General features: G+C 42.3%; 1 protein-coding gene across 1 annotated transcript in view; it reads left to right on the top strand.

The window, feature by feature from the left end:
- Positions 1 to 21,869, top strand: part of LOC125484002 (exocyst complex component 6B-like) — a 153,449-nt gene extending 131,580 nt beyond the window's left edge. Inside the window, exons 5-6 of the mRNA XM_048601031.1 lie at positions 10,974 to 11,086; positions 15,051 to 21,869. Of these exons, the coding sequence (XP_048456988.1) occupies positions 10,974 to 11,086; positions 15,051 to 15,183 (246 nt within the window). The 3' untranslated portion in view covers positions 15,184 to 21,869. The remainder of the gene's footprint in view (positions 1 to 10,973; positions 11,087 to 15,050) is intronic.
- The last annotated feature ends 339 nt before the right edge of the window (positions 21,870 to 22,208 follow it).

The following is a 22,208-nucleotide window of genomic DNA, read 5'->3' as shown; positions in this document are numbered from 1 at the left end:
GACCCTTCTTCAGAAATCATTTCTGAAGAAGGGTCTAGGCCCGAAACGTCAGCCTTCCTGCTGCTTTGATGCTGCTTGGCCTGCTGTGTTCATCCAGCTCTACACCTTGTTATCTCAGGTCAATTTCCTAGGTGTCTTGCCAATATTTATCCCTCAACCAATACCTAAAACCTAACATCTATAATCATCATTATATTGGCTTTAAATGAGTGGTTTGCTGCCACATTTCATATCCCACAACGGTGACTACACTTCGAATGTAATTCTTTATCGATAAAGCATTTTGGGGGGGATCTTGATATCGCAGAAGACGCCACAGCACTGCACTTTGTTTGGTCTTATCAGGCTAGGGGAGAATCATCCAGGATACAGAAAAAAATTAATCTAATCAAAGACTGTGCCTGACCTACCGTAAAGTTCGGAGAGATGTGCAGAGTGGCAGCTCTCTCTCTCATTCACACAGTAAAAGGAAGTAATACTGTACAAATGCATCTGTTGCCGTGGAGCCGTGTTTAATCAGCATTATATTACTCATAACAAAGATAGCAGGGAAGTTCACCTCGAGGTAAGGTGACGTCCTTGTTTCCCTGGCGGGTCATTGGGAGGTTAGTGTGCTTGCACAATAAATGAGTACAGATGTGATGCAGGTTGGACCAGGCAAGACTGCTCAAATGCTTTGTTTTTCTTTTATAATTATTTTTGTAACAAATTGGCACACGGCAGTGCAAAAACACTGCGCTGAGAAAACAGACCATCCAGAGAGTAGGAAGTGTAGTTTACTTTTGTTTTAACTCTTCCCCTTCACCGCCTCCCCTACATTTTTTTCTTGCTCCTTTTTCCAGTCCAGGCGTCAGCTGCAGTTCAGGTAATCCAAGGGTCATTTGTGATGACATTTAACAAAAGAAGAAGAAATAACTTTGAAAGGAGAAGAAACAAAGATAAGAACATCTTTCATTTCTGGGGGCTCAGGATGTCTTAAAGTGCCTCACACACACTGAAGTACATTTGAAGTTGTGATGTAGGAAACACAGTGGTCAATTTGTGCTCTCTGCTTTCCACAAGCAGTAAAGTGATATGACTGAAAAATATGTTTTAGTGATGTCACATCTACTCCACCATTCAGTAAGGTCGCTGTTATTCTGATTGTGACCTTAACTCCACTTTCTTGCTTATCGCAACTCTTCTGTGACTCAGTGGCACTGCTACCTCACAGCGCCAGGGACCCAGGTTGGATTCCTCCCTTGGGCGAATGTCTATGTGGAGTTTGCACATGCTCCCCATATCTGTGTGGATTTCCCCTGGGTGCTCTGGTTTCCTCCCACAGTCCAAAGATGTGCAGATTAGGTGAATTGGTCATGCTAAGTTGCCCATAGTGTCCCGGGATTTGTAGGCTATGTAGATTAGCCATAGGAAATGCAGCGTTACAGGGATAGGGTGGTGTTTGGGTCTGGGTGGAATGCTCTTCAGAGGGTCTGTGTAGAATCGGTGGGCTGAATGGTCTGTTCCCATACTGTAGGGATTCTATGATTCTTAACCTCAATATCAATTAAAAATCGATCGAATTTAGCCTTTAATGCAATCAGTGACAGTCTCCACTGCCTCAGTGGACCAGATAGAGTGCCTGGCAAATAGTTTATCCCTCTGCAAACATCCCTTAATGCAAATTTGTTATTTCTTTCTGTCTCATCCTCTTTCAAAGTAATCTCCTCTCTTTTCCAGTTTTATTGAATATCCTTTTCCCAAATGCCATTTTGATTCTATCAGTAGAATCATGTGAGGCTGTGCAACAGGCATTGAGTCCATAACTTGTGAAGTTGAGCACTGTAGTGATTATAACCAGGTCAGCCAGGTAGATCTGATAGAATATGAGTTCCCTGATTGGGGCTATTAATCTGGTCCAGTCAGGGAGCCCTGGCTGACAGGTAAGAACAGGAGTGTCAGACTTTTTGTTCATTCTGAGAGTTGGAGCTGAATCAGAGTCAAGGACTCTCCATGTATAAATGAATGGTAACTTGATGATGGGATACTGGTCTCTGTGGAGTTATTTCTCATACTTTGGCAGGAAGAATAGAGGAATTAAATATTATTTAAATGGAGAAAGACTGCAGAAAGCTATAGAACCAAGGGATTTGGGAACCCTTGTGCCTTTTTTTATTCACTCATAGGATGTGGTTTTCACTAGCTAGGCAAGCAATTATTACCCATGTCTAAATGCTCAGAGGGCAGTTAAGAGTCAACCATATTATTGTGGATCTGCAGTCACACGTAGGCCAGACCAGGTAAGGATGGCAGTTTCCTTCCCTCAAGGGCATTAGTGAGCCAGATGGGTTTTTCCGACAATTGGCAATGGATTCATGGTCATCATTAGACTGTTAATTCTTTTTGTTATTGAATTCAGATTCTACTATTTGCCATGGTGGGATTTGAACCAGGGGTCCACACGAGTGTTAGCTGAGTTTCTGGATTAATAGTCTTGTTCTAATACCAATAGGCCATTGCCTCCCCATCGAAGATAAGCAGAACTTCTAAGGTGAAAAAGATCAAAAAGAGATAACGTTCAGTTTGAAGGACATTGCTGTGTGTAAGCTCACTGCCAGGTTCACAGAACTTTACAACAATGAGAACCCATTAGGCTCATCGTGCCTATCCCAGCTCAGTGATAGAGCTACCTAATTAGTCCTACTCTATCTACCCTCTTCCCATAACCCTGCAACTTTACTTGCCTTTGCATCTATATCCAGTTCCTTTTGGAAGTTTCTGTGCTGTTGAATATGCTTTCACAGACCTTTCAGGTCATAACTTCATTTTCTGTCTGGTTTTTTTGCCAACCACCTTTCTTCTGTCTCTGCTGGGTAGAAACTCAGCAGTCCCTAGGGGCAGTTTCACCTCATTTACTCTGTCAGAACCCCTCATGATTTGCATCTTATTGGGACGTTTTATTCCACTATCAGAAGACAAGATCTGATATCTTGCCCCTTTTAGACAGTGTCAGATGTGGGTTGCTGTGTCAGTTTTGTGGCAGATTGAAGCACACCCATGGCAGGGTGTGTTTCGCACTGAAACTGATTTGCCTATTCTGCTTCTTGAGGGCAGACCTGGGAAAGTAATTATCTAACCATGACTTCCTGATTTGGTACGTCTCTCATTCTCTTTATGAAAAACAACAAAAACTTGCATTTAATGTAGTAAATCATCCAAAGGCATTTTGCAGAAATATTATCAGATTAAAGTTTGGCTCTATGCCTCTTAATAAGCTATTAGGACAGGTGGCTGAAAGCTTAGTCAAAGAGCTTTGATCAAGACCTTAAGTAGGGTCTTGAAGGAGGAAAGAGAACAGGCAGGCAGAAATAAGGATTGAATTTAGAGCTTACAAGGTCCAGCTGCCTTCAATTGAAATGGTGAAAATGAAAATGTACAAGAGGTCAGGAACACAGAGATTGGCAAGTTGTAAGACTTAATTCACAGAGATAAGGATGCATGAAGCCATGGAAGGATTTAAATGCATGGATGAGAAATTTAAAATCGAGATTTTTCTTGACCACGAGCAAATGTAGCTCGGAAAGCAGAGAGTAGATAGCTGGGTGTACCTTTGAGCGAGTTAGGAGGTAACCAGAAATAAAGCTTACATCAAACGTCATATCTCTTTATCTAATTTATAACTTATTATTGGTTTATGGTATCAATATGGACATAAAAGGGCACTATAGTTGTATCACATTTTGTCAAAACTAAGATCAACTTAGAATCTCCTGGCTGCTTCAAACACTATATTTCCCAGTGTCATTGCATCTCTACCCTGCCTTGTCTCACTGAGACTCCTTCCAGTGTCACTACACAATCCCAAAGCCAAGATCTTTTGAAGTGCAGTCTTTCGTGTAATGTAAGGTCATAGCAGCTAATGTGCATACCACAGACAGCAGCATGGTAATGATCTGATTGCTGCTGCAGTGACATTGCTTGGGATAAATAGCGGCCAGCACACTGGAAAGAAACCCCTACTTTTGTGCAAAGTAATGCACTGGAATCTTTTGCGCCACCTGAGAGGGAAGGCAGGGTGTCAGTATGAGACCTGATCAAAAAGACAGTACTTTCAACAGTGTGGCACTCTGTCAGTACTACATTCGAGCATTAACTGAGATTTTGTGCTCAGGTTTTGGAGCCAAGATGTGCTCGTCACCATACTTAAACGATCTGTCAGCACTTACTTGGCCGAGGTTCTGAGTGTTGAGGGGCTTTTGGAGATTGCTTACTCATACGCAACTGAAAGTGGTGCCAAATGAGATGGGTAAGAAATAAAATAAAATTGTGTAAGAGCTTCTGTAGTAATACAGATATATCTTGTAATTTGATGATAAACCAATTGATCTTAGCAGATATGGCCAGTTTCATGAAAGCAAATTACTGCAAATACTGGAAATTTGAATAAAATGTGAGAATACTGGAGAAACTCAGCAGATCTGGCTGCATCTCTGGAGAGAGAAACAGTTAATGTTTTGATTCCACTATGACATTTCTTTAGAAACTTCAGTTTCCTAACAATTGGAGGATAAACAATATCTGCTTCCCAGTTTCAGAGCTCTCAACCTCAATCTGAACTCTTTCATTGTCCTATCCTTGACTGTGAGAATCAGGTCACAGGACATTGAATACAGAATGTGAAGCAATGGTTGTTGGCTTCTGTCTTTCTCTTGACAATGTTTTTGCGTGTACAGGATATGTGCACATGGGCGGTCTGTGTCTGAGAGCACCATCACATTGTGCATTTGTGAGCTTAGTGTGTTTCTGTGAGTATAATTTGTGCAGCGTTTATGTGTGAATTGAAACTTCCCTCAACTAAATGCTGGGAAGACTGAAGGCATTGTGTTTTGTCCCTGTCATAAATGTTAAAGGTTATGCATGTGTTATGCATTTGTGTAATATATCTGCTATATGTGCATGCATGTGCATATGCAGTGCCTATGCATAGTGCATATGTAACAGAACTGCACTGTGTGTGTGTAGTGCGGGTGCAGTGTGCGTGTGGCATACTCTAGCCATCAATCACTATCTACTTATTGTAATAATTGGTGTGTTTCACTTGCACGCTATTTGCAAACATGAACTTGCTTTGCTCAAGGTAGAGATTGATGAGCGTTAATTGTAACCTGTTCAACCTTAATTTTTCTTGAAGTATGAAGAATACTTCACATACTTGGTGTATTGCTGGCCTTGTGCCAGTAACCTCAGTTTGAACTCTGTGAAGCAGCAAGACACGTGCGGGCACTCTATCTCATGAACTTTAAACCTCTGCTTAGAGACACAAAGAAAGCAGCCGTATTGTTAAAATGGAAGGAAGTGCTTTACACCTAATCTGTTTGTTACATGCAAGGGAAAGATTCAAGGGAGAGGCAAAGATTAGAAAGGATATCGACTCCGGGACTGGAGTGGTGCAGTCAGTCAGTGCACTGCCCATTAATCTCTGAAACCTGGGTTCAAATTCAGTGCAGGCTGATTAGATAAGACCCTTCATTCTGCTAACCCAAGTGAGTTGGCAGCAAGCCCTTACATACTGATGTATTGAGCTCGTTGAGTCTGATCAGCAATGCTCAGTAAAAGACTGGTAGGCATGGAAAACGGAAAAATCACACCAACACGATAAGAATTTTGAACAGAGTTTCTTATGATACAACAGTGACTACATTTCAAAAGTACCAACACCGTCTCTGAATTTTAGATATATATGCCATACCTCCAAACCACTAGCTTGATAGAATCAATGTTCTTCTGTCTGTTCAAAGTAGGAAGAATACAGACCATACTCAACCAGCAAAACTCAAAAATAAATTATGTAATGTTCCATGTGACTGGATGACAGTTGCTGAGCAATTCCAAGTGCATCAGTAGCTACACCAACAACCAATTTAAGATATTTTTTGAGCTTGCAATATGGCTTATTTTTACACTTGCTTGAAGCAGACTGCATTCAAGCAAAATTCTCCACAAGCCAAATATGTTTGAGCTTTGTACTTTTTTGAATTACCAATGAGCTTGGGAGCCTGTAGTTCCCTGCTGCTGTCTGTATGACACTTCAGCCAGTCAGAATCTGACTTTATAACCAATCAGTACCTCATCCTCTATGGTAAAACTTGTAATGTTTCTTTGAAATTTGAAATTATATTTGTCTGAGTTCAAGACAAAAATCATTGGCAACATGTCACTGGGGAGGTAATGGCCTAGTGGTATTATCGCTGGACTGTTAATCCAGAAACCCAGATATCGTTCTGAGGACCTGGGTTTGAATCTCACCACACCAGATGGTGGAATTTGAATTCAATTAATATCTGGAATTAAAGAGTCTAATGATGACTGTCAATCCATTGTCGATTGTTGAAAAAACCCGTCACTAATGTCCTTTAGGGGAAAAATACTGCCATCTTTACCGCATCTGGCCTACATGTGACTCCAGACCCACAGCAATGTGGTTGACTCTGTGCAATTGGGGATGGGCAGTAAATGCTGCCTAGCCAGCAATGCCCTCATCCCGTGAATGAATAAAAAAAGTTACTCTTTCAAGCAATATTCAAGTTCTGTACAAGTAAAAGTACTCTATTGACTGTAAAACTCCTTGTTAATTTTGTGGGCCTTTAAGATGCATTAGAAATTCAAGTCTTTTTTTAATAAAACATAAGAAATAGGGCAGGCCGTTCTTGGTGATAAGTAAAGTTGTTGCTTAGCTTCTACTAAACTTCAGTTTCAAGCTCCATTCCATATCCCTTGATTTAGTTAAGAGTTCAGAAATTGATCAGTCTTGCTCTTGAACATGTTCAATATCTGAATATTCACAGCCCTATTGGATAGAGAGGTTCATAGATTTACAGCCCTCGAGGTGAAGAATTTGATTCTCATCTCAATTCTAAATGGCTGATTTTTCTTGAAACTGACCTCTAATTCACTCTTGATCTGGGTGTTCAGGTCCATTGTACCCTGAAGGTGGCAACGCAGGTGGATAGAGTGGTCAAGAAGGCATACGGCATGCTTTCATTCATCAGACGGGGTATTGAGTACAAGAGTTGGCAGGTCATGTTACAGTTGTAAAGGACTTTGGTTCGACCACATTTGGAATACTGCGTACAGTTCTGGTCGCCACATTATCAAAAGGATGTGGATGCTTTGGAGAGGGTGCAGAGGAGGTTCACCAGGATGTTGCCTGGTACGGAGGGCGCTAGCTATGAAGAGAGGTTGAGTAGATTAGAAAAACGGAGATTGAGGGGGGACCTGATTGAGGTCTACAAAATCATGAGAGGTATAGATAGGGTGGATAGCAAGAAGCTTTTTCCCAGAGTGGGGACTCAATTACTAGGGGTCACGATTTCAAGTTGAGAGGGCAAAAGTTTAAGGGAGATATGCATGGAAAGTTCTTTACACAGAGGGTGGTGGGTGCCTGGAACGCGTTGCCAATGGAGGTGGTAGAGGCGGGCACAATAGTGTCATTTAAGATGTATCTAGACAGATACATGAATGGACAGGGAGCAGAGGGATACAGATCCTTGGAAAATAGGCGACAGGTTTAGATAGAGTATCTGGATCGGCGCAGGCTTGGAGGGCCGAAGGGCCTGTTCCTGTGCTGTAATTTTCTTTGTTCTTTGTTCTTTGATTTGTGCCTTGTCGATGATGAACATGTTCTAGAGAGTCAGAAGGTAAGTTACTTGCCTCAGGATTCCTACCCTCTGACTTGCTCTTGCAGACACTGAAGTTATATGACCAGTCCAGTTGAGTTTCTGTTCAATGGTTAAACCACCAACCCCCCACAACCCCACTTCGGGATCTTGATAGTGGGGGGATTCAGTGATGGTAGTGCCATTAAGTTTCAAGGGAAGATGGTTAGATTATCTCATTATCTCTTGTTGGAGACGGTCATCACCTGTGTGATGCGAATGTTACTTGCCTTATATCAGCCCAAAACTGGATCTTGTCCAGGTCTTGCTGCATTTGGACATCAACAATGGTGCTGAACATTGTGCAATCAACAACAAACACTTCTGACCTTATGATAGAGGGAAAGTTATTGATGAAGCTACTGAAGATGGGTCGGCCTAGGACAATGTCCTGAGGAACTCCTGCAGAAATGTCCTGGAGCTGAGATGACTGACCTCCAACAACCATAACCATCTTCCTATGTACCAGGTATGGATCCATCAAGCCAAGAGTTTGCCCCTGATTCTCATTAATTCAAGTTTTGCTGGAGTCCTTGATGCCACATGCAGCCTTGAGGTCAAGGGCAGTCACTCTCACCTTACCTCTGGAATTCAGCTCTTATGTCCATGCTTGAACCAAGACTGTAATGAGGTCAGGAGCTGAGTGGCCCTGGCAGAACCCAAACTGGGCATCACTGAGCAGGTGCTGCTTGATAGCGCTGTTGAAGACACCTTCCATCACTTTTCTGATGATCAAGAATTTGTCCTGCATTTTGTGCACAGGACATACATGGGCAGTTTTCCACATTGTTGGGTATATGCCAGTGTTGAACTGTACTAGAACAGCTTAGCTACAGGAGCAGCATGTTCTGGAACACAATTCTTCAGTACTATTGTTGGAATGCTGTCAGGTCCCATAGCCTTTGCACTATCCAATACCTCTCGCCATTTCATATGGAGCGGATTGAATTGGCATCAGTACTCGATGGTAGTGGTAGAGTAGAGGAGTATGCCAGGCCACAAGGCAGAAGATTGTTTTCGAGCACAGTTCTGCTGCTAATGGTGACTCAGAGCCATGGGTGCCTAGTCTATTCGAAGTCTATTCCATTTAGCATGGTGATAGTTCCACATAACACAAGGAGCGTACTGTCACTGTGAAGATTGGCTTTGACTCAGTAGGGACCATGTGGTGGTCATTCCTATTGACACTGTCATGGACAGACTAATCTGATACAGGCAGCTTGGTAAGGATGAGATCAAGTTTGACATTCCGTCTTATTGGATCCCTCATCACCTGCCACAGGCCCAGTCTAGCAGCTGTGTCCTTTAGATCTTTACCAGCTTGCTCAGTGGTGTTGCTGCTGAACATTAAAGTCCCTCACCTAGAGTACACTTTGTGCCCTTGCCACCCTCAGTGCTTCTTTCATGTTCAAGATGGAGATGTACAGATTCATCACGTGTGCGTTATGTGTTAAGCAGCAGGATATTTCCTTGTCCACATTTGACCTGATGCCATGAGACTTCAGGGGTGTGCAAAGTCAATGTTGAGGACTCCCAGACAGTGTCTTCCCAACTTTACCACCACCTCTACTGGGTATGGATGGAATGGAACATATCCAAGAATGGTGATAACTGGGACACTAAGTGTAGGGTGTGATTTCATGAGGAACTTGACCACTGTGAGAGATAGTTCTTCCAATTCGTCCCAAGGCTCCCAGATGTCTGGAAGGAGGACTTTTCAGTGCTGTGTTTGCTGTTGCCGTTTCCAGTGCTAGGTGGTTCATCATGGTTCACCCTTGAATGTCTGGGTGTCTGGATTAACAGTCCTGTGATGTCACACTGTGCCACCATCTTCCTAAATTATGAAACAATAGCCTACTAGCTTTTTGCTGGAGTGTATTCCCATGACTAGAAGTGGCCAGTCTTGCACTCAGTCATTAAACAAGAAAATTCTGGGAGCTGGAGGCATTGTTGACTGCTCTGAACCAACTAGTTCAACTGAGAGTCAGAGATCTCATTCAAACCACAGCCTGTTACAAAGCAATGTTGGGCATATTTTAAACCTCAAAGTGCTGCGACCTGGTTACCTAGTCTAATAACAGCAGGGAAGAAACTATTATTGAACCTGTTGGTGCGCATGTTCAAGCTTCTGGATCTTCTGCCTGATGGAAGAGGTTGGAAGAAAGTTTTACTGGGCTGGGAAGGGTCTTTGATGATGTTGGCAGCCTTTCTGCAGCAACAAGAAGTGTAAATAGAGTCCATGGATTGGAGGATGGCTTCCGTGATGTTCTGTGCTGTGCACGCAACCTTCTGTAGTTTCTTATGATCCTGGGCAGAGCTATTGCCATACCAGAGCATTATGCATCCAGGTAGAATGCTTTCTGTGGTGCATCTGTAAAAGTTGGTGAGGGTCCTTATGGATTTACCAGATTTCTTAAGCTATCTGAGAAAGAGGTGTTGTTGTGTCTTCTTGACTTTCAATCCACATGGGAGGTCCAGAACAGATTGTTGGTTCCACCGAAGGTGGCAGGATGGGTGGAGAGATCAGTTAATAAATCATACAATATCCTGGGATTTAATAATGGGAATAGAGTACAAGAGCAAGGAGGTGATGTTGGACTTGTACAAAACATTTGTTAGACTTCAGCTGGAATATTATTTACAGTTCTGGTAACTATATTACAGGAAAGATGCAAATGCATTGGAGAGAGTGTAGAAATGATTTACATGAACGATCCCAGGAATGTGAAACTTCAGCTATGAAGATAAATTACAGAGGTTGGAATTGTTCTCTTCAGAGAAGAGAAGGACAAGAGGAGATTTGGTAGAGGCTTTCAAATCATGAGCAAGCTGGACAGAATGGATAAGGAGAAACTGTTCCTGGTCATGAGGGGCAAAGATTTAAAGTCTTCTACAATAGGAGCAAATGTGACCTCACAAAAGACCTTTTTTTCCACACAGCAAAACTAGTGTGAAACATAAACAGCCACAGTGGACCCTAATGATCTATTTTGTCCTGTACAGCTTAAACAATTTAATAATGAAAGTGCGGTTTCATGTTTTGGAGTTCCCTTAATTTTAATAGCAGCCCCTAGTGTCACATATGACTTTGAAGGATGGTCTGTAAAACTGCTGCCTGTTTTAGGTTGTTGAGAATTTCCTTTTTGTTATCAGTGTCTCCATATTCCCAAACCTCAACTCCCCCATTTTGGATCAGATGTGACAACGGTCACGTTGTTCCCACAGCACTGAATACCATCAACAGTCATTCTGATCCTCTTGTCTATTTTGCTCCCACAGCTCCTGGATCTCTTCATCCAATGGGATTGGTCAACGTACCTAGCTGATTATGGGCAGTCCAACTGCAAATACCTGAGGGTGAATCCAATGACAGCCCTCGCCCTGCTGGACAAGTAAGTGTGTCCCCTTGGGGCTTCCAGTTTAGGAAGTGGCTTGTAGGTGAGGGCGATAGCAAAACCTTGTGTGAATAAAAGTTGCTGTCACCGTGTATGGGACAAGGTTTGAAATGGCAGGGTACAAATTAGGATGTTTCAAATTCAACATTTCTGGGTCAGTTAGCAATGTAAAATCTGTTATAGAGTCATAGAGATGTACAGCATTCTAACAGAACCTTCGGTCCAACCTGTCCATGTCAACCAAAAATCCTAAATTAATCTAGCCCCAGTTTGCTAGCATTTGGCCCATATCCCTCTAAACCCTTCCTATCCATATACCCATCCAGATGCCTTTTAAATGTTGTAATTGTACCAGCGTCCACCACTTCCTCTGGCAGCTCATTCCAAACACCCACCACCCTCTGTGTGAAAAAGTTACCCCTTAGGTCCATTTTAAATCTTTCCCCTCTCACCTGAAACCTATGCCCTCTGGTTCTGGACTTCCCTACTTTGGGGGAAAAAAAAACACCTTGGTTATTCACCCTATCCATACCCCTCATGATTTTATAAACTTCTATAAAGTCACCCCTCATCCTCCAACACTCCAGGGAAAATATCCCCAGCCTTTTCAGCCTATCCCTCTCGCACAAACCTTCCAACCCTGGCAACATCCTTGTAAATCTTTTCTGAACTCCTTCAAGTTTCACAACATCTTTCCTATAGCAGGGAGGCCACAACTGAACACAGTATTCCAAAAGCTGCCTAATCAATGTCCTATATAGCCGCAACATGACCTCTCAACTCCTATACTCAATGCATTGACCAATAAAGGCACACATAACTCACTAAAGCAGTCAATACAAATCAGTGCAACACAGACAAATTGTTTTATACAGCTCCTCTGACATTCACAGTCTGTTTAAAATGCATCCTTGATACACCCTCTTCTCTCCCTCTGCTTTTCTCCCCACTCTACGCCTGCCACTCCCCATTGCCCATCCCTAATTGCCCAAAGGGTGGTTAAGAAACAGCCACATTGCTGTGGGCCTGGAGTCACACGTAGACTAAACCAGGTAAGAACGGGAGATTAGTGAACCAAGTGGGTTCCTACGACACTTAAGAATGATCACATGCCCGCCACTAGACCCCAACTTTTTATTCCAGAATTTTATTGAATTCACATTTGAGGATCTGCAATGGGAGAGGGTGTAGATTTGAACCCATGTCTCCAAAACATGGTTAAATGACCTCCCACTGTTCACTTTGTAAATTCACAATTAACTCATGGGCAAGATACAGGCTCTAAGTGGGGAATATTGGTGCCGTGGTCAGGTCAAAACTTTCAGTGAGAACTGGGTGGTATGGTGGATGTAAAATAAGATTGGAATGGGCCGAAATATCAAAATGGAGGAGATTTGTCATTTAGCTGTATTTTCAAGAAACCTCAATCTTTGATGATATCTTTCTTTTTTATATTATTGCGGCATTGCAGGATCTCTCGAGCGTAAGTATCAACTTCCTGGATACTACTTACTAGCAAACCTTACACTGAAAACAATCAGGCAAAAAATGTCACCCAGTTTCAGAAATGACACATGAAATTTTCATCCTACATCATTCGAGCTGTGAAAAATCTCCCATCGTACAATTGTACCTCGTGTATCTCCAAAACTGCGTTTTGTCTAACACCAAGTGTTGGACCAAAACATTAGTTTGAATTGATGAGTATCAATGTTATTTTCTTGAATACTGCATTTATGCCAGCCAGCCTAATTTTTTTTCAAGAGCACTTTATGAGAGATATTCCTAGGCCAAACCAGTATTTGCGTAAAGAATTTAGTTTAAAATTTAAGTGTTCCCAGATCTAATACACTGTCCCCATCAAACATTCGCAGAACAGGGACAGATTAAATAAAGGGTAAAAGCACTGTCTACTCTTAAACTAAAGTTAAAGCTCTTTCTACTCTTAAACTGAAAGTAAAGTACCTTTGACACTGTCCCCGTAAAAACCTCCCAGGACAGGGACAGCATGGGGTTAGACACAGAGTAAAGCTCCTTCCACATTGTCCCCATCAAACACTCCCAGGACAGGGACAGTACAAGATTAGATTCAGAGTAAGTTCATCTTACTCGTTAAAAATGAAAGTTAAGCTCTCTCTGCACCATCCCCATTAAACACTCCCAGGGTAGTTACAGCACAGGGTTAGGTACAGAATAAAGTATCCTCTACACCATCCTCATCAAACACTCCCAGGGTAGGCACAGTATGGGATTAAATACAGAGCAAAGCTACCTCTACTCGTCTAAACTTAATTGAAAGCTCTTTCTACACTGCGCTCATCGAATACTCCCTGAACAAGGTAATATACAAAGTAAAGCTATCTCCACACTGTCCCCATCAAACATTCCCAGGTCAGGGACAGCACAGGCTCAGATATAGAGTAAAGTTCCACAACACTGTGCCTATCAAATACTCCCAGCACAGGTGCAACACGCAGTTAGATCCAGAATAAAGCTTCCTCGACATTGTCCCCATCAAACATTTCCAGGACAGAGACAGCACCGGGTTAGATACAGAATAAAGCTTCCTCTACTCTTTTAAACTAAACATAAATTTTCCTCTACACTGTCTCCATCTACAGCCTTCCTTCTAGCAGCAGCAAGTCTGTCCACAAGAGGATCTATAGTAACTGAACTAAGGCTCACTTGATAGCTTCTTCAGCAGTTTCCAAACCCACAACCTCTACCCCTCTGAAGGGGAGGCAATGGCCTAGTGGTATTATCGTTGGACTGTTAATCCAGAGACCCAGATAATGTTCTGGGGACCTAGGTTCAAATCCTGCCACAGCAGATGGTGGAATTTGAATTCAATAAATATCTGGAATTAAGAATCTAACTATGACCGTGAATCCATTGTCATTTGTCGGGGAAAAACCCATCTGGTTCAGTAATGCCTTTTAGGGAAGGAAACTGCCATCCTTACCTGGTCTGGCTTACATTTGACTCCAGACCCACAGTGGTGTGGTTGACTCTTAACAACCCTCTGGCCAATTAGGGATGGGCAATAAATGCTGCCTGGCCAGTGACGCCCTCATCCTGTGAATGAACAAAGAAACCTAGAAAGACATTTGTATGCATTTTTGCGCTGTCAAAAGCGACACTTGGTGACACTTGTCAGGGAGAAACCATTCCAAAGGGCTGTTATATTTATTTCCCACTGTATATTGGTGCATCTAACTGTTTCAAAATATTAGTGACATTCAATACTACTGAGAAACCAGGATGGGGGCTTGTTCCAAAGTTGTTAAAAGGCCATTCAAAGTTTTTCGAGTGGAATTGAAGAACAGTTCTAGGTCACACATGGTTGTAGGAAAATACAGACAAAGGTAGAAGCAAGCTCCATGCAGAAAGGAATAGTTAGGCTGGGTTGCTGAGAGAGCAACTGAACTACACTGGGGGGACTCGTTCAGATGCCAAAAGCAATTATATAACTCACTAATTAACCTATTTTCCTAATCGATCTGTTCAGAGATGTTATTACTCACCTCTGGAGTAAGGGGACCTAAACCCAGGTCTCGTGGCTCAGAGATAAGGACATTATCACTGTACCACAAGAGACCTTAAACTCAATGATTAATCATTGATTGATTAAGAAATTTCAGGTTTTAGAAGTTATTAGCCTGCTAAATGTTAAAGTCAGCCCTCGAGGAGTGGGAGCTCAGAAGAAATTGTGTGTCACCGATAGTTCAGTGTAACCTTGTGTGAGAAGGAAGGAGACCCACAAGTGTTATTTAATTGGTGCTGCTGAGCCAGATCAGCATTCAGGAAACCACTCCAGGGGCAGTACTAGCTTGGTGAATCTTGGGTTTGTGAAAAGATGGTGTTGTGCCTATGGGTAAGTGCTGTTTCCAGAGGAGTGTAATCTTAGGAATAAAAGAGGAAGATCTCTTTTAACCACATACTGTGACGCTCTTTATTCCAGAATGAAAGATACCAGCAGGAAGAACAATGTCTTTGCACAGTTCCGTAAGAATGAACGTGACAAGCAGAAGCTCATCGATACGGTGGCAAAACAGCTCAGGAGTCTGATCAACAGCATGTCCCACCAACATTGAATTTATTCCCATCTTTCACTCCTTCCCTTCCTTCTCCCTCCATTCCTCTTAATTGCACATAATGCTGGATTTTGGACAATGTGTCATGACGACCATGGAAACCGAGACCAGTTCATTCCTTTAAAGGGGTGACAAGTGTTTTTTTTATTGTTGTTGCTTTTGTTTGTTTACAAACACGCTGTGGAATGTTGCAAACTGCCTCACAAGGCATCGTGAGGCTGCTGTGATGGTAAAGTACAACACCACTGCTTGGTATGTCTCCTGCAGACACATGTGGCTTTGCTAATCACTTCAAGGACATGATGCCCCTTTTGCAAGAAAAAAAAAAGACATCTCTTTTTAGTTCAGAGGTTTTCTTAATGGATGAGAGAATTTTGCGCAGCAGTTCTAAGTGAAAATCTTCCGATCCTATGCGAGATTTTATGACCTACAGAAAATTGGAGGGTTCCTAGAAATTCTGGAGTATTGATCCTCCACGTGGACTGTGCAATGAAATAGTCCTCCTTCATCAGCCACAAATCCTCTTCCTGTCTCTCCATTCCACCTCCATTCCAGGCCAACCTGCATCAAGTGGAGCTGTACATTCAAACCTCATCACTGCCATTTGCCATCAGAATAACTCATTAACTAAGAGATATGACTTGGAACAACACCCTTCCAATTGGAAATCAAGACTCGTGATTGTCAAAACAAAAATCAGCATATATTCTTTTGTTCACGGTGCCTTTTTTTTAATCGTATAAAACAGCAAACATTGATGACATTTGTAAAGGGAATGGCGATGCCAACAGAACAACATTAGTAGACACACAGTTAGTAACAGAGAGTGCGGGGAGAGGGATTGCTGAGTGACATGGGCGCTGGTTAGTTCAGTTGGCTGGCTAGCATGTTTGCAATGCAGAGTGATGCCAACAGTGCAGGTTCAATACCTGAACCAACTTAGTGTACCACAATGGGTACGCTTTCTCAACCTCTCCTCTCGCCCAAGGCTTCAGCTAAACTCATCCTTTCTAGTGAGATAGAACCCCAATGGTCCACTGGGGCATGGCGCCTTTACTAAATTTTACTGAGTGGCTGTGAGGGAGCTAAATTAATATCAGTAGAGATGCAATCATAGAGTTGTACGGCACAGAAACAGACCCTTCAGTCCAACTCGTCCATGCTGACCAGATATCCTAAATTAATCTAACCCCATTTGCTAGCATTTGGCCCATATCCCTCTAAGCCCTTCCCATTCATGGACCTATCCAGATGCTTTTTAAATGTTGTAATTGTACCAGCCTCCACCACTTCCTCTGGCAGCTTGTTCCATACACACACCACCCTCTGCGTGAAAACGTTGCCTCTTACTCTCTCACCTTAAACCAATGCCCTCTAGTTTTGGACATCCCTACCCTGGGGAAAAGACCTTGGCTTTTCACCCTATCCATGCCTCTCATGATTTTATAAACCTCTATAAGGTCACCCCTCATCCTCCGACACTCCAGGGAAAATAGCCCCAGCCTATTCAGCTTCTCCCTACAGCTCAAACCCTCTAATCCTGGCAACATCCTTGTATCTTTTCTGAACCCTTTTAAGTTTCACAACATCTTTTCTGTAGCAGGAAGACCAGCATTGCACTCAGTATTTCAGTAGTGGCCTAACCAGTGTCCTGTACAACACAACATGACCTCCCAACTCCTATACTCAATGCACTGACCAATAAAGACAAATGTGCCAAATGCCTTCTTTACTACCCTGTCTACCTGCGACTACACTTTCAAGGAACTATGAACCTGTAACCCAAGGTCTATCTATTTGTTCAGCAACATTCCCCAGGACCCGACCATTAAGTGTATAAGTCCTGCCCCGATTTGCCTTTCCAAAATGCAGCACCTCACAGTTATCTAAATTATCTAAATAAGTCAATAACACAGGGCACTGGATAAGGCAACTCAATATTTCAGTACCCATCGTGCACAGACAGACATGGAATGTGCAAACTCTGCCTGTGGACCAGATCTAGTTGGGTTCAGACAGACTTTGTTAGGTGTGATATCTCAGGGACTTTGTGTTTTCCCTGTAACAAAAACAAACAAATGTGCGCAGTTCACTAGCACAGAGAATCAGGAAGCTTCTCAGTATTTGTCCCATCAGGATTACAGTTCCCATTATCTTATTGCCGTCTCTTGCTTAACAGAGCCAGGTGGAAGAATGCCCACTGGAAAGGGATAGGCTGACCCATCAACAGCTCAGCACCGAGCTCACATGAGTGGTCTCGTTGACATTTATGTCTAGCAACCTGACTTAGACATCAGGGTGAGTGAGTGTAACCTACCATTGTGTCATCATCACCAGTTTGTGTCTCAAAGTGACTCAAATAGTGGATAAATAAGGAAGTTACTGATGAAAGACGAACAAGCACCACAGCTCTCGTGACGTTAAAGTGGGAAGAGTTGCAAAGGAGGCAGCTGCCTCAACATCGGTACACTCACCCTGCATGAACCAAATCTCATTACAGGATTTGTCTTTCATTAGTATGTGAGATTTCACAGACTTTCATAGTTCTTGTGATTGTTCAACTTTACTTGTAGCAGATGGAATGCCTTATTTGCAATCACTGTTGACTTTTAAGGCACAGTGAAGTGTACAGGCCCAGCATGAGTTGAGAAGCAAAATTCCTTTGCGTATATCAGCTGTAAAATGAAGAGAGTGCCCACTGCTGCTGCAGTGTGAGTATTCCTTCAGCCAGCCCAGCCAAACACTGTAACTTCAAAGGAATTGGAGGGCCAATGTAAAGGATCTATGAGAGGAGCTCGCAGTTACTACAAGAAAATAGGAGTAGTGGCTCCCAAGAGCTAGATTTGGTGTTTCACCCAAGGTTGAGTGGACAAGTTACATATATTGGATCATTCCTGAAACACTCTTATCATTCAGACAACAATGTGAAACATTGTACAGCAGAGTAGCACTTTCACTTCAAGAATATCTACCTTCCAGAGGTAGCAGATGTTGTGTTTGTCCTCTCCGCCTCCAACCCTACCTCTCTGTCTCACCAACTGATCTTGCCCAGAGTTCCAGTTGAGGTGCATTCTCTTTGACCTGCTCATCATCAGTTTAGTTGGGAAGAATTAAACTAGCTTTGTGACTGGTCACATCCTGTGACCCTTTTTCTCCTTCAGGCAGTTGAACTATGTGTGGATGAAATTTGGAATGTGATGTCCCCACCTAAAAATATTCTGTTGACTGACTCTCTGGACAGGCTGGGATTAAGGTCGACCTGCTTAGCAAAACTGGACTGCAACAAGAATCAACAGCTTCAGGAGAGACGAAACGATGACTGAGGCAAGAATATGCCTACAAGTACTCCCGTCTTGGGACAGTTTTATTTTACTATCGGTAATAATGTTACTGACTCTGAAGGCATTCTCAGTGCTGCTTTTAAGCGTTTCCTTCATCAAGATTACCAGACTGGCACAAGGCACAATTGGTGGTTAATCTGAAATTTCTTAAGGAACTGCTGTGACCTCTTTCTCCCTACTGTGAGCAGCATCAGATACTCAATTGTACTAACAAGATAAGCAGGACAAAAATTGAAGTCTACGCATGTTGGAAGTTGGAGGATTTAAAGGGACAGGAAGCCATGGATTTGTACAGTCAACATCTGTTAGAGGCAAGGTTAGTGACTGACCAGATGGAATCTGATTAAGGCCTGAATAGAACAACAACAACTTGTATTTATATAGTACCTTTAAAGTAGCACAGTTTACCATGATGCTTCACAGGGACAGTTGTGCAAAACTTGGCACTGAACCACATAGGATGATATTAAAGCAGATCAATAAAAGACTGGTCAAAGAGAGATTTTACGTAGTGTTTTCAAGGAGGGAAGAGAGGTGGGAGGGGTTTTAGGAGGATTTTGGAACTTGTAGCCTCCAAGGCATGGCAGTTGAATAACTTTAAGGATGCTCAGGCCAAAATTAGAAGGAGCGCAAATATCTGAGAGCGAGTTGGAGGAGATGACGGGCGTGGGAAAATCTGTTATCCACAGATCTGAAAACACTTTGAAATCAGTGTTTTGTTTAATTGAGAATCATGTGGGTCAGCGAGCGCAATGTACTGTCTGAACAGTACTTATTGTAACTTCGAACACAGACAACAGAGTTTTGGACTGTCTCAGGATAGAACATGGGAGGCTAGCCATAGTGCATTGGAAATGCCAACTCTAGAGAAAACAAAGGCATGGATGAGGTTTCTGGAGACGATCATCTGAGGCAAAGGAGAAAATGGACGCAGTGGGCTGAATGGCCCCCTTCTTGAATCTTTCTGTGTTGGAGAGGTAGAAATAGGCAGTCGAACTGGTGGCATGGAGATGTGGAAGCTCATATTGTCAACTGTGATGCCAGTTTGCAAATGATCTGATTCAGCTTGAGATTGTTGCAAAGACGAGAAAAAGAAATATAAGTTTGTAGCTAGGAAAAGGAGTTTGAGATGGGGCAGGAGGCAACGGTGTTAGTCTTCCTAATATTTGGAGGAAATTTCTGATTATCCGCTGCTGGATGTCGTACACGCTGTTTAATAATTTAGAAAGGGTTGAAAAATCAAGGGTGAAGTAGAGCTGAGTGTAATCTATATATGGGTTTCTGACTGACATCACCAAAACGGCAGCAGATGAATGAGAAGGAACCCAGGATCTATTCTTAGCATCACTAGAGTAATGGCGCTCAAGCAGAAAGAGAAGTCGCCACAGGGGTTTATCTCTAGGTACAACTGGGCAATCAAGAATGGAACTAAGTGAATGGGGACCATAGTGAAGAGATATTGGAAGACACAGTGTGGTCAACTGTGTAAAAGGCCCAGACAAATTGAGAAGAACAAGGTGGGATAGTTAAGAACAAAAACAGAAATTGCTGGAGAAACTCAGCGGATCTGGCAGCATCTGTGGAGAGAAAGCAGGACCTACGTTTCAGGTCCAGTGACTCTTCTTCAGAGCAAGAACATGAGAGCCCTGTTCAGAAAGAGGGTCACTGGACCCGAAACATTGACTCTGCTTTCTCCCTACAGGTATCACCAGATCTGAGTTTCTCCAGCTATTTCTGTTTTTGTTTCAGATTTCCAGCATTTACAGTTCTTTGTTTTTTTTTGGTGGGATGGTTTAGCTTTGTCACAGTTGGTGAGGTTTTAACTTGTTTTTTTCTGATTACTGAATTTCAGTACAGTGGCAGGAGTGGAAATCTGATGGGACTAATTCAAAGGAAAAGTTCAAGGAAAGCTGGGCATAGATTTTGGAGGTTCAAGGATTTTGGAGAGAATACTGAGCTGGGTTGGTAGTTTGTAAGTACAGATAAGTGTTCACAGCAGATTTTAAGGAGAGTTTTAACATCTGAGGGAAGACTGTTAAAACTGTAAGCAGGATTGTAAAGAATGGGGAACGATAATTAAACCCCACAAGCCCCTTTGCCTTTTCACTTTTTAATTAAGCTATTCAGCATAATCATTCCCAAATCACTAAATCTCTTATTCACCACATCCCTCAATTTCATCCCACTATTTATCTGAATCTGCTATTCACTTTCTCATTCTCACTATATCCTCAATTATCACTACATCTTCCTCACTACATTTTTCAATCTCTTCTCACCACAAATCTCAATCTGTCATCACCATTTCTTTCAACAACTCCATTAATATTCTTCAATTTTTCCTCGCCTCTCTCAAGCTCTTTCTATCCAATCCCTGAATCTCTGGATCATCATATCCTCTCACTGCATCTCATCATATACCTGTATACCGTATCCCTTCAAAAACATGCACTGATAATATCTCTGTCCAGTTCCACAGCCCAATTCAAAGTCCTTTGCTGGAAACTGATTCCACAGCTTGTTACTTTGGATGACAGCTTCCCACTTCCTTCCCTTCTTCGCCCTGATGTAATTTTTGCAACATGTCAACTGGAATGGATTTCTTTATGAACCAGCTTGCCTCTTGATTGACTTTATAATCTTTGTGATTCTCAGTTGAGTTCTCCTTTTTTTCAAAAGATGCTGAGCAAGGAGTTTACTATAGATGGTAATTGGCTGGCTGTATGTTTTCAGGATCTTTCTGTTTTAACATTCATATGCACTAACACTTTTGAGTAAACTACGTCGCTCAGAAAGACTGCCCACTTTATCACTGTACTTTTTAACGGGCATGCTCAACCCTGCATTCAGGGGATTGGGTGGGGAATGAGCCATAACCTTTTTTGTTATTAATATGTTATTAAAAGGGAATATCTAAACACATACAGAATGTACATAATAGAATCTTTTGGTGAACACAGCTTATAGTATCCTAAGCCACTATGTAAAGAAGGATACTTGATTTGCAGAGTCAGTGTTGGATTTACTGGCGGTTTCTAAACTGACTGTATAATCATTGTATTACTTGGTGTCATGTCTTACTTATGCATTCCTGGTGTTCAGCCTTTCCTTGGGCTGCTAGGTGGCTACTTTCTGTTTTTTATCCGTCAGATATTCTATTTGTTGGAAATTGCACAGGTTTTTGTTTTGCACAGATGTGGAATTTACAAAAGAGAAATGAACAAATGAGGGGAAATTGTTTTCTTTGCTTGTTACCCGTTTGCAAGGTGCAAATTATCATGGGAAAAACTTGCTCCTCTCAGTATACAGTACCAAGGTCGTCCAAAATAAAACTGCTTAAATGACCAACTCTCTCTCTGCCATTACTTTCCATATGTCTCGGTCTTTCAGAACAGCTTTTCAATAAGAAAGAAGAGTAATCAATGCCTCAAGAGCACTATCCTCCTGATTCAACACAGCCTAACGATTGCACTGTTGCCTCTAAGTCAGAAAGAGTGGGTTCAAGTCCCATACCAGGGACTTGACCATATAATCCAGGCTGAAACTGCAGTACTGTTCTGAGGGAGTGCACCACTGTCAGAGCTCCTGCCTTATGAATGAAATGTTAAATCAAGAGACCGCTATCTGCCCTCTCAGGTGGACATATAAGGTACCTTGGCACTTTTTCAAGAAGAAGAATTCACA

The sequence above is a fragment of the Rhincodon typus genome, chromosome 1, assembly GCF_021869965.1.
Source record: "Rhincodon typus isolate 14 chromosome 1, sRhiTyp1.1, whole genome shotgun sequence".
Classification (NCBI taxonomy): domain Eukaryota; kingdom Metazoa; phylum Chordata; class Chondrichthyes; order Orectolobiformes; family Rhincodontidae; genus Rhincodon; species Rhincodon typus.
This window is presented reverse-complemented; position numbering and strand designations above follow the sequence as displayed.